General features: G+C 63.6%; 1 protein-coding gene across 10 annotated transcripts in view; it reads left to right on the forward strand.

The window, feature by feature from the left end:
• The window catches only part of RALGDS (ral guanine nucleotide dissociation stimulator), an 85,566-nt gene that overhangs the window by 21,922 nt on the left and 50,779 nt on the right, over positions 1-12,865 (forward strand). For 5 of the 10 annotated variants that reach the window (XM_082470152.1, XM_082470153.1, XM_082470150.1 and 2 more), the window contains exons 1-4: positions 962-1,232; positions 10,709-10,819; positions 11,752-11,945; positions 12,512-12,610. In XM_082470152.1, the coding sequence (XP_082326278.1) occupies positions 1,050-1,232; positions 10,709-10,819; positions 11,752-11,945; positions 12,512-12,610 (587 nt within the window). In that variant the 5' untranslated portion in view covers positions 962-1,049. Of the gene's footprint in view, positions 1-961; positions 1,233-10,708; positions 10,820-11,751; positions 11,946-12,511; positions 12,611-12,865 lie in introns of those variants that run through there. The other 5 variants (XM_082470146.1, XM_082470148.1, XM_082470149.1 and 2 more) reach the window with 5 other exon arrangements.

A 12,865-nucleotide genomic window follows, 5' to 3' on the forward strand; every position in this document is an offset into this window, starting at 1 on the left:
ATCTGTCTACTTGCCTCCTCACTGGCTTCTAGAAAGAGCAGCTGAGGCTTCCTAGCCCTGGTTCCTCCCCAGCCCTCAGCAACCTCACATCCACCCTGAAGGCTGCCCTGAGACCTTGAGCACTCAAGCCACCAGTGAGTGGCCCCAGGTGACCAGACCAGTGGCAGGTGCCCAGCTGGCATGTGTCCCTCCTGATCCCTCCTCACTCTTGAGTGCAGGCCCCACCTGGTGAGGCCTGGTCTGGGTTCTCCCCCTTACCCCCAACTGCCCCACCTCTGCTGCCTTCCTTCTGCCTGTACCTCCTCAGGGTGGCTTTAGGGCTGAGCCAGTGCAGGCAGAGGCCCCTCCCCCCTGCACCAAATACACACCCCAACCCTCAGGACTTCCAAATGCACGCGTGCACTGAGGACCCGGTTCCAGGACGCGGGAGCACACAGCGAGGCACATGCATCGGCAGAGTGAGTGCTATATATGTCAGTTACCCACTGTGATCCTCTCGGGTGACGAAACTGAGGCTCAGACAGGTTAAGCAACTTGTCCGAGGCCACAGAGCTAGGCAGGGGCTTAACTGGAATTTATGGGAGGTGGAGACCCATTGCTTGGCCACACGTCGACACTTACACAAGTCACACAGCTACACAGCCCGTGCGCTGGGTCCGCGCACGCACCCACACAAAGGGCCTAACCGTGGTACCCGCAGCCCCACGACACACGCCCCACGAGCACTCCCTAACACGCAAGCCGCCATCACTCCAGCCGGGTTGCGCGCGCGCAGGCGTACACACTCTCCTCCGGCGTCTCTGGCCCGCCCTCTCCTGGCCCCGCCCCCCACGCCGCAGACCCCGCCTCCCGGGCCCCCGCCCCTGGCGAGCCGGCCCCGCCCCCGGCCTGACCTCAGCGGGGCCGGGCCGCGGGCGCAGAGCGCAGGCAGAGCCGAGCCGCGCGGGCTGCCGCCGCCGCCGCCGCCGCCGCGCGCCGGGCCGGCCCCGCGCCCGCGCCGCCCCGGGTCCCGCGGCCCGGCCGGCCGCCCGCGCCGCTGCGAGCCGCCCATGGTGCAGCGCATGTGGGCCGAGGCGGCCGGGCCTGCGGGCGGCGCCGAGCCGCTGTTTCCGGGCTCCCGGCGGAGCCGCAGCGTGTGGGACGCCGTGCGCCTGGAGGTGGGCGGCCCCGACAGCTGCCCGGTGGTGCTGCACAGTTTCACGCAGCTGGACCCCGACCTGCCGCGCCTGGAGGTGGGTGAGCCAGGCCGGCTCGGCCGAGCGAGGAGTGGGTGGGGGCCCAGCGTCCTTAGCGGGTCACCCACCTCCGGTGGTGGTGGTCACCACCCCCCAGTCCGGAGGTTGCGGGGGGAGGGTCCTTCCGCAGAAATCCCCCTCCTTGCGCCAACCCCAAGGCAGCCAGGTGGGCGTAGGGCCTGCCGCCAGCCGGTCCAACAGTTTCGGGGCCAGAACCGGGTCTTCGTGCCCCCCTCTATCCGTCCCAGTGCCTGACCTCACCGAGCCCAGGTGTGCCACTCCCGCACCCCTGCAGCCCAGGTAGACTTCTCCCGCGGGCAGTCGCTGCCTGTTTGCGTCTGTGCCTTTCCCTACAGCAGGGCTGGGCCGTACTTCGTCCCCGTGGCCAGGCTGGGGCCGGCTTAGGCAGTTTGGCTTGGAAATGCAGGTGGTGAACTAGTGATTAGGGCAGCAATCTTCTAGAATCCTCAGAGGCGGCTGGGAGCACAGTGGCCTTGCGGACAGTCCCCCTTGGGGGCAGAAGTGGACTCCGATGTTCCGGGCTGCTCAAAGCGGGGGAGTGGGGAGACGGGCCTCCAACCTGTGGGGCCCGGTGTCCAGGCGGGAGGTTGGGACAAGGGCCTCTCAGGTGGAGGGGTGACCCACTTCTGCTTGATTAGAAAATGCGCCGACACCCTGAATCTGTAAGGATTTGCGAGGATTCAGAACGGGGGTGTGCCTATCGTGCATGTGGTTGGGGGAACTAGGTGAGGGCTGGACTCCTGTTTCTAGTGTGCTCTGGGCAGCGGGGGGCGGGGGAGGAGTGCCCCCCTCCTCCTCCTACCTGACTGTGCACCAGACTCCAACTCCCTGCGGCCAGGGTGGCAGAATCCAGGGTTGGGGCCTGGACAGAGGCCATTCCTGGGTCAGAGGGCTCAGCAGGGTTCCTGAGCCCCCGTGCTGGCGAGGGCCCCTTGGTATCCCCGCTTCGTCACCTTACGCCCGGGTAAGCTGTAATTGCCAGCCTGGGTTTTGTGCCTCTGTGTGTCCCCAGTGCCTAGACGGGGCCGCGATGCATATTTACCCGAGGATAAAGCGCATCTCTCTGCCCAGAGTGGGGGGAAGGCAGGGGGTGGAGGGAGCTCTTGGTGGGAGAACCTCGGGCCCGGGAGACCCTTTATTGCTGAGCTTGGCTGGTGGCCCGGCCAGGCACACTCCCCGACCCTCATCCACCCACAGCTCTGGTCTTCATTGGCGGCTGGAGCGAGACCCCTGGGAGGGTGGGGGTGGGCGGCATGACACCAGCCCAGCACTCATCTGACTTTCATTATGTCTGGCAGCTCCTCGGGCTTTGTGTGCTGGAGGGTCCGGCCTGCGTGCTCGCAGGGGTGGGCCGCTCAGCTGCTTCTCTCCCTCCCTCCCTACCTCTCTCTGTCTGTCCGTCCGTCTGTATCCCTGAGGAACCGAGGGAGAGGCAGATCTGAGCCCTACCCCTGCCCAAGGGTCTGCCTTCTCTCCCTCTCTCTCTCTTTTTCCCCCTCTCCCCCTCTCCCTCCTCCTCTTCCTCACTGGCCCCAGCACTGAGATCCAGGCCATGGCTGCTATTTAGAAATCAAAGGGGAAGCTTCTGGCTGGGGCAGGAAAACCAGGGTCCTGGCAGGAGAGGAGGCCACTGCCGGAAACCAAACACAATGACCATTTACCATGAGCTGGGGGAGGGGGTGGGGAAGTCCCTGTCCCTCCTGCCAGCACCCCCGCCCCCCCCCCCATCCTGGGGCCGATTTCCTGGTCGCTGGGGCCTGCCAGAGCTGAAGCGGGTGCCTGTGGTCCCTGTCCTGTCTGGAAACCACTAGGCAGTTTCTGTTTCCTTCCCCAGTCCCCCTTTCCTTACCAAGTCTCCACCCCGTCCTTCCCTCTCTGGGCTGCCAGATGTCCTCACACATCTGGGCATCTGCTCATCATCGTACTTCTAAGTCAAGCCACTGCTGACCCAGCTCGGCCTGCACAGTTCTGTGCTTTCTGGAGGTCACCGGGCCCACGCCCCTGCCTCCGTGCAGGCCACTGCCTCAGCCAGGCAGGAGGAGCTCCGGAGTCCATAGCACCTACTGTCTGCAGACACCACCCCCTCGTTCCAGCTGGCTTTGACCAACCCTCCCGAGTAGGTGCCAACCCCACTTTATAGGAGACTGGAGCTCAGAGAAATAAAGTCCCTGAACTAAATGTACACGCAGCCAGCGAGGATGCAGCCAGGATTTGAAGCTGGGCGGTGTTCTGTGCTGGGCGCCTATTGTGTGCGAGAGCCCACAGGGATCAGAGAAGGATACCTCGCAGGGAGACAATTACACGTGCCCCGGGAGGATGGTGGAGCTGTTAGGGGAACGGAACCAGGCCCAGGCAGCCCAGAAGTCCCCATGCTTGGTGAAGGGTAGGGGTGCTTATAGGCCAGAGGAAGGTGAAAGTGCTTTGGGCCACAAGACACTGGGGAGAGCTTCAAGGAAGAAACAAGCCCACAGCTGGACCCTAAAGGTTTTAAATAATAGCTAATATGAGCCAGCACTTGGTGGGAGGCTGTGTGCTGAGTAGTTTGCATGCATTATGTCTTTTCGGGGTCAAGATCATCTGTCGTCCATTTAACAGATGGAACAACCGAGGTGCTAGATTGCACAAACTCACCGAGCCAGTAAGTGGCAGGGGCGGGATTCCCACCCAGGCAGGGGCCTGCAAGCCCTGAGCGCAGTGCATGTGGGTGGAATGAAATGAGGAAGCCTTCTCGGATCTTCGGGCAGAGACGTGCAGGGGAGATGCGTCTCCCTCCAGCCTCCCCGCCTCCTTCCCCGTTGTCTGGTCTCTTGATCTCACGGTGTGCAGGGCTCCAGTCTAACCCCCAGGGCTCATTAGCCTTAGGCCAAGAGGCATGACCTGAGAGGTAGGGGTGTGTGTGTGTGTGTGTGTGTGTGTAAGTCTGTGTACTGTCATCTTCCAGCCGGGCTTCCTGGCAGACTCCAAGGGGGCAGCCTCCAGCAGCTGCACAGCCTGTCAAGTTCAAGAGGGGCCTGACCGGCTGCCACCTGCTGGGCCCCCATGGACTCTCGGGTTCCCCTCTTGCTTTACTCCTCAGGGGCCAGGCTGGCTGGTACTGGGTCCTTGTTCCTTCTCTGGCGGGGAGGACTTCTCCGGACTGGGCACACTGAGCTGTTTCCCCAGAGGCTCCGGGATGGCCCTGGAGCAGGAGCGGGGCGGGGGCGGGGGGGTCAGTGCTGAGAGGTGTTAGACCGCTGGCAGGCAGGACTGGGGCCCCATCCTCAGCCTGGAGGTTAGCCGTTTCCAGGCCCTTCTTCACTGCTGGTGAGGAGGGTTTGGAGGAGACTTAGCACTGGCCACCTGCAGCCTCCGAGCAGGCCAGTGGGGGCGGTTTGGGGAGGTGGCACCCCAGGCAGTGGAGGACTGGCTGCCTGTAAGGCCCTCACAGCGTGGCACCATGCTGTGTCCGCCCTGCCTCAGGCTCGGCGTCTGGCCTCTCAGGCCCAGAAGTGCCACGTTCCTGGACACGTGGCTCCAGTGAAGCCACTGTCCCCAACCCAGGTCTGAGGAGGTGGGAGTTGAAACGTGCAGCCCAGTGCAGGAGAAGCAGAACTTTGAGCGGCCCCCAGTTTCCATCCCCTGACCAGCCTGTAGCGGGGGGCGGGGGAGGGGGTGAGCCGATGATCGCCAGAAGGGTGCTGGGTGAGCAGCGTGAGGGCACCCAGCACGGGGGCCTGCATTCTGGGAGCTCAGGGAGCGCGTGTTGCCCGGCGTTTTCCTTTCCTCCCCAGGGAGCCCCCGGATGCTGGCACAGCCAGCTCTGCGGGCTCGAGGGAGGCATGATGTTGTCCTTTTGACCCAAGGGGCAGCATCGCGCATGCTGGTCCAGAGCTTGGGCTCTGGAGGGAGGAGAGCTGGGCTGGAAGGCCAGCTCAGCCTCTCGCAGCCCTAGACGTGCTCTCGTTCCCTGAGCCTTGGTTTCTTTATCTGCACTTGATGCCAGTTGCCCACTTAGGCTTCTGGTGAGGACCGAAAGAGGCAGGCAGCCTGACAAGCGGTCCCCATGGTGCCTGGTATTGCGTCAGAGCCGGACAGGCCGTGGCTGCCACGATTGTGTCTTCTGACAAGGTGCCAGGGGAGTGCCCGTGCCCAGGGCTCCCGGAGGACGCTGGCCGGCCTGGTCAGCATGGTGCTTCCCAGGCCTGGTTCTCGTAGCTGACCCCAGGCCTATGGGTACCCTGGCCATCCTGTGGCAGGAGCCCCGACCAATCCCCTCTCAGTGGGGAGGTGCGGGTGCGAGGGAACTGCCACTCCCCGCCCCCCCGCCCCCGGCTGGCTGTGTGACCTGAGGAAGCCTGTTCTGTCTCTGGTCTCCCTCTAGCATGTGTGTGACCAGGGGCTGGACTGCACTTTGAGTCTGTGACCGTGGCAGCCACCGGTGGAGCGAGGCCTAGGTGTGTCTCCACGGCATGTGACTGTCACGGGCCAGGGTTCAAATCCCTGCCCTGGCTGCCTCTTCCTGGCTCCTGACGGGGATGAGCTCCCCGCCTGGCTTTCCTCACCCATCAGGTGAGGTGTCGGGAGGATTAAATGTGATGAGTGTGCGAAGGGCCTGACACCTGGGAAATGCCCTCAAGTGCTGGATGCTGTGGCCAGTGGTGTTGATGGCAGCTGGCCCTCCCTCCAACCCCTCGTGAGAGGCCACCCTCCTCCTCAGCTGTCACCAGCCATGCCCCCTTGCAGGCCTGGCCCCTAGAGGCCTGACGGTCGGGAGCTGGTCCTGGGGGGGGGGCAGGAGGACGAGGTGGGCAAGGCCAGCCTGAGGTCTGGTCTCTGCTCTCCACTGGCGGCACGTTTCTCTCCTAGATGCTGACGAGTGTCCGGGCTCGGGCTGGCCGGGAAGGTTCTTGGGGAGATGGTCAGCCTCTGTGGAGGCTCAGCACAGGCTGGTCCCCACACTGCAGTTTCTGGGGTCACTGAGCTGCCCAGTTGCCCTGCCACCCAGACACCTCGTGTGGTCCCCTACCAAGGCCACCTCTGGGCTGCGGTGCCTGGGGACCAGGAGCGTGGCCACCCCCATCCAGGGCTGACCTTGAGTCCTCCCGGGGGTCTGTTCATGTCCTCGGGCTCAGGGTGCAGGATACCCACCTGAGGTGGAGGCAGGCCCGAGGGTGGCGCCCCGTCGCCCAGCGGGAGAGCCACGCACATTTGGCGTTTTCTTCCTCCCTCCCTGGGCACACAATCTGAGAGATGAACCAGGACTTGGACACTTTCTACTTGACCATCTCCCCTGGGCCTTGGTCTCCACCTCTGTAAAATGGGTGCTTAACTTTGTATTCAAACTGTCCCGGCATCCTGGGATTCGGAGAGACTGAGCAGCCCTCTCTGATCCCTGATCCCTCTCCTGTGTTTTGGCTCCTGCATTCAGACAGAAGGCTAAAAGGTCGGAAAGCCGCAGGCCTGATTCCCTCCTCCCCACAGTTTTAGGATGACCCGCCCTCCCTTTCAGCTGGCCCTCCTCCAGGTCCCCGGGCATCTGGCAGGTCTCCCGGGAGGTTTTCCCCTGCCCGGTGTCCATCGTCAGCTCCCCAGTCACAGCGTCCTCAGGTCCTATTCCTGGGTGCTTTGTATGCCTGGCACCGAGCTGGTCCTGCCGCTCGTGTCCCCTCTCGTGACCCCTGCCGCCTTCGTCCCCTTGGAGAGCTGCTGCCCTTCGCCCATCTCCCAGACAGGCTCAATGAGGCCAAGGGCTGCAGGGCTCAGCTGAGCTGGGAGCCAGAGCCCTGCAGGAAAGACAGTACCTTTGGGTCCAGGGGGCCCTGGAGGAGGGGCCTCGTGTGCCCAGGGCTGCAGGGTGCTGGCGGGTGGCTGGGTCAGGGCCTCGGGTGACCTCTGTGACTCAGTGGACCTGAGCAGCAGCTCAGCGGGGTGCCATGAGGTGCCCAGGCGGTGATCTCATGCACATGGAGGCCACCACCAGCCCACTCCCCCACCCTCGCCTGAGTGAGACCAGGTTTCTCCACGTGCGGCCCCAGGGAGGAGACTACGGTGTGGCTTCAGGTCCTCCTCCTCCGTGAGCCCTTGGCCAGTGAGGAGGAGCCCGTCTGCAGCCAGAGGCGTCTGTGGGTCTGGGGCCCCGCGTGGTCTCTAGTTGTAGCTTCCACAGGAAATGTACAGCTGAGCGGGAGGAGAGAGGTCACCAGGATGGGAGAAGGCGCCACCCCCGTGTGTGCAGGCACGAGCCGCCTTCTGGGGGAGATGGCAGGGCTGGAAAAGGCCCAGTAGGTCCCCTCTGTTCTCTCCAGAAATAAGGGTGGGATCGGCCCCCGGCAATCTTGTTATTCTGTCTTGTGGGAATCGGGGCTCGGCCTGCAGTCAGTTTGGGGACACGGCATCCTGCTGGCCCATCACCCCAAGAAGGCTGATCAGGTGACACACTAACATGTCACCCAGGCTGTTTCCTTGTCCCTGGGGCTCCGGGCTGTGCTCCGAGGGACAGCGGGGTGTGGGGCACCCTGGTGCCCATTCTGCCAGCCTCTGCTCACGAGGAGCAGGAGGCATCTCACCACCTTCACTCCAGACCCAAGTGGTGGAAGGCCGGGCGCTGTGTGCAAGGCCCAGCTGCCAGCTGTGTCCCCGGGCCCTGGGGACATCTGTGGGTGCCTGCTTGGGGCGGGACAGGAGGATCTGTCCCCTGAGGACACAGCCACCCACCTGGCGTTCTTTTTCCCTAAGAGCTCACTGCTGCCCTGTGGACGCCTCCCCACCAGGGCATCTGCTGTTTGCTCGGCCATGCCCTCCCCCGGGAGCTCCCCAGCCCCTGCCAGAGCATCCCCGGGGCTTGGCGCTGCCCACACGGGCCGCCTGTTCCCGGGCCTGTGTGCTGTCTGCTAACAGGATGGGTCACCTGTGGGGACCAGGGCCCAGCCCTTCCTGCCCCAGAGGGTCCCGGGGCAGGCGCCAGGGCTGTCAGCCGCTGTCCTTCTCTGTCCCTGGAAGCGCGGTGGGAGTGAGGAGCAGACGCCCCACTCTGCCGTTTTGTGCCCAGGACGCGGGCAGCTCTCTTTGGGTCCCGCTCCGCCGTTGTCTCTTGGTCAACGGTTTAAATGGCGCCTGCTCTCTGCGCTGCTTGGACGATCTGGTTTTGTTCCCGCTGCTGGGCTGCGGTGAAGGGCCCGGAGAGGACAGGGTTAGCTCCGCGGGGCTGGAGCAGCTCCCCATCTGTGCCACAGGGCGGTGACTCCCCCTGGCCCAGCATGTGCGGCTCTCGGCGTCCTGCCCTGCCCCCCACCGGGCTGGCAGAAGGGGGCCCCTGGGGTGGGGGAAGGGCTCGGGATCACATGACGCCCGGGCAGGGCAGCCAGCTGCTCGGCTGCCAGCGAGCAGCGAGGCCCATGGCTCACTGCAGAGCCGCTGTTTAGACCCGCTCAGGGATGGCGAGGCCTCCCGTTGGTTGGCCTGGCCAGGAAGCGCTTCTGTCCAGCAGGCCTCGATGGGGGCCCCGCTGGGAGCCAGGTGCCGTGTGCGCTGCCACGGGGCTCGAGTCCCGTGCCCACAGGCAGGCAGGTCCGGCACGGGAGCGCTAAACTGCTCTCGGTGACTTGGGTGCTCAGGACACTGGCTCCAGGCTGGACCAGGAGTGGCTGGAATCCCCCAGGGAGGGACGGGCCTTTCCAGGGCGGGCAGCAGCCTCTGCGAGGGGCAGTCGAGGACCCCTGGGGAGAGGTGGGGGGGTGGACAGGGCCCTGGTCTCGCCGGTGGATGGCAGGCCCCTGGCATCACCCATCACCGCGGCCTCCTGTAGGCCGGGGAAGGATGTGTGACCCAGGGGACGAAAGTGCGCATCTGTTTCAGTTCTCCTGCCTCAGGGGGAGGAGTTTCCCCTCCTCGATGGAAGGGCTGGACCTCCCCAGGCGTGGGCTCTTGAGGTGAGGGCCCTCTACCTGCGGGTTCCCTGCTGACTTCCAAGAAACGCCTGGCTGTGTCTCCGGAGAAGGCGAAGGGTCAGGAGCCCCGGTGTGATTGCACTGGCTTTCCCGTTGGTACGATGCCCAGAGTGGGAGGGCGGCCTTGGGTCAGAGGAAGTAGATTTCCGGAGGATGGCTCCCAGGCCTCCCAGAGCCCTTGAGGCAGGAGGTAAGAGGCCCAGGCCCACCCCCGCTCCCTAGCCCCTGACCCCAGGGGTGCTGATGTCCGGGGGTACAGCCCACAGGACACTGGGCACCTGGTTCCTACCCAGGGGCCCAGCTTAGGCCGAGGGACTTAGGGAAGGGCTGTCGGTGGGGCCCAGGCTGAGTCAGCACTTCCACTGGGCCTTCTGTGAGCTCCACGCCCACCCTGAGCTGGGGCAGCGACCCGTGATCCTAGCTGCTGGCACTGACCATGTGACTGATGGCCCTTTGCCAGCTAGCACCTCCCCCCTCCTCCCTAAACTCTCAGAGGTCTGTCTCTTTACTCCTAGGCCCCCCTCCCCACTGCAAGCTCACCCCGTCCCCGGACAGGGGCAGTGGGAGAGGGGGTGGAGAAGCCCAGGGCAGCAACGACCGAGTGGCCTTGGCCAGGCCTTGATGCAGCCCCCGGGCCAGCCTGCCCAGCAGGAGGGATCACTGCCTTTTAAAACAAGGGTCTTTCTGCCCGGGGTCCAGGGAGCAGCCAGATGACAACCCGCCCCCCCCCCGCCCCCCGCAACTTCCTGGCCTGGCAAAGTCCTGTGGCTTTGAAGTTCCGTGGAAACCCAGGCATCAGCCCGGACGCCGGCACTGTCGTCATTCTCGTGCTGTCCCCACGCACGTGATGACGAACAGGGAACTGGGAACTCCTCTGTTGCCCAAGAAGGCACGAGAGCCTGAATGAGCAGAAAGGGAAGGAAGTGGCCTTGGCTGTGGCCGTCGAGGATGCCCGCACCTGCCCCAGACCCGGGAGACTGACTCCAGGGCTGGGGCAGCTGTTGGCGGGGGCCGGCTGGGCACATGAGGGTGAGGGGGCCAGGGGCCTCACGCCCTGGGGGAGGCATCTTCTCGGGGGGCCAGAGCCCCCTAGGTGCAGTGGGCTGAGTTAGGGCCTCGGGGTCCCGGCTCCGCTGTTCACCCACAGCGGCGTGGCTTTGGATGGGTTTCTCTTGCCTCGGCTTCTGTGTAGTCACCTGTGAAATGACCGGATAACAGTACTCGCCTTGGGGTGTGGGCGGGAGCGGGGAGACCCCCCTGGGCAGGGGCAGGCTGTCGTTGGAACCCCAGTGGGTGCGTCTTGTTCACACCCAGCCATGGCTGGTGGGGTGAGGAGGCAGGTGCTGCCGCCCCGATAGTAACCCCCGGCCCTCCAGCTGTCGTCCTCTTTCATTCTGGGCTGGAGGTCTCTGTGGCCACCGACCTTCGCCTCATGTAGGGAGCAGGAAGTGGCACGGGGCGTCCCCCTGCCACACAGCCAGACAGGCCCCGACACCCCCGCCCGGCGTCCGGGCGCTGTCTTTGCAGAGCTCCACGCAGGAGATTGGCGAAGAGCTGGTCAACGGGGTCATCTACTCCATCTCCCTGCGCAAGGTTCAGGTGCACCACGGCGCCAACAAGGGCCAGCGCTGGCTCGGGGTGAGTGTGGATGGGGGGTCTCCGTGCCCAGAACCCTGAGAAGGCCCGGGATCCAGGGGCCACCCTGGCCACTCCACTGGGCTCCTTCCCAGGGCTTTCCTGCCTGAGGGTCCCCCAGTCCTGCTCCCAAAGGAATCTGGGCCCTCACCCCTCCCCTACAGCCCAGCCCTGGGCTGGGCCAAGTGCATAGTTCACTGTTCACTTATTTGTATGAACATCAAAAAAGACACTTTTATACTATTTCCCCTTCATGTTAGGCGGAGTTTATTTATGCATTTTGCCCCAGTATTTCTTGTTTTAACGACTGTCCTTACACACCTTCTCCAAGGCTTTCATCACTTTACTTAGTAGGGCTTTTTTTTTTTTTTTTAACCCAAAAAGGGCTCAGGCTACTATATATGGTTCTCTGCAACTTGCCGTCACGGAACACAACTCCATGACCCCTCCAGGTCAGAGCGGGGGCCTGACAGATGCGTAACATTTCAGAAGGGAGGCTGGTTACGAACCATTACTCAGCCTTTCACTGCCGTGGACCTTGACGGGATTCCTTTCTGCAGCCATTTCCACAGTGCCGCCCTGAATAGCCTCTGGGTCCTAACATACCGTGCCCTTCCACCCCAGGCTGAGCCTCTGTTTTCTCATCTCTAGAACGGGGATGCTTTGCCAGGGATCACGGGGATTCTGCCCTTAATTTGGCGAGGCGCTATCATTACTCAGCTGACAAAACCACCTGAAGGTGCTGGTATTGCTAGTTTCATCATCCCCCACCTCCAGTTCAAAAGCTGAGACCCTTTTTCTGTCTGGGGCACTCACGTCCCATCTCCGTCCAGAAGTCACCGAGCGCTTGGGACTTCCTCTGAGTTCCAACCCCCGCCCTCCTAGTGGACCACGGTGCTGCCGCTGACCATCTGTCCCTCTTTGTCCCACCCCAGTATGAAAATGAGTCAGCCCTGAACCTGTATGAGACCTGCAAGGTGCGGACCGTGAAGGCAGGCACGCTGGAGAAGCTGGTGGAGCACCTGGTGCCCGCCTTCCAGGGCAGCGACCTCTCCTATGTCACCATCTTCCTGTGCACCTACCGAGCCTTCACCACCACCCAGCGGGTCCTGGACCTGCTGTTCCAAAGGTGAGCGCCCCGCCCCTCCCCGGCACAGCGGCTCCCCGCGCACCCACTGGCTGTGTGTCTTGGGAATGTCGCTTTACCTCTCTGAGCCTCAGTTTGCTCACGTGAAGGCCGGGCTGCCCAGAGGCCCGACCTCCCAGGGCTGTCAGGACTGTCGGATAAGCGTGGACAGTGCGGCCCCGCGCCGGCCCTGTGGAAAGGGCTGCTGAGGGATGGGGTGGTTTTAATTAAGGTTTTCCTCTGCCCCGTGGAGAAGCTCTCTGCTTCCAGCCCTTGGGCAGAACAGTTTTCCCATTTGTAAAGGAGGTTCCAGATTCTGTCTCAGGGGTCCTTCCTGGGAGTAGCCAGAGCAGGGCTGGCTGGGGGCTGGCTGAGGGCCCAGGCCCACTCAGGCATCTGTAAGGTGCTGGTTGGGCTCATTCATTCAGCAGTACATACGAAGCACCTACTGTGTGCAGGCACTTTTCTAGGCATTTGGCTTAATTCAGTGAACGGTGCAGACAAAAAGCCCTGCCCTCCCGGGCTTCCATCCTAGTCGGGGGGTCAGCCAGTAACACTAGACGTCATAGCAGGTACGGTAGATGTGACGCCCTCACGGCCTCCTCTAGATACGGGTGCATCCTCCCTTATTCCAGCGTGGACGGCGGACCTCAGGACCAACTGAAAAAGTGAGTAGACTTCGCGTCCGATGGGAGGGGCTGGGCGGAATCTTGGCTGCCACATATCTTGCGATTCCCGCTAGAGGGCTGAGGTCTGGGGGCTCCTCCTGCAGGAGAAAAGGAGTCAGAGAGCTGTGGCTGGGGTCCCATGTCCCCAGGGAGCAGAGGGGAGGCTGTGGGCTGAGAGCTGGCCCCTGAGAGCATCCATCCCCGCTCAGATCCGGGGCCCAGGACAGGAGGTGTGGGGGGCCAAGCTGCTGACAC

The sequence above is a fragment of the Balaenoptera physalus genome, assembly GCF_965194825.1.
Source record: "Balaenoptera physalus genome assembly, chromosome: 7".
Taxonomy (NCBI): Eukaryota; Metazoa; Chordata; class Mammalia; order Artiodactyla; family Balaenopteridae; genus Balaenoptera; species Balaenoptera physalus.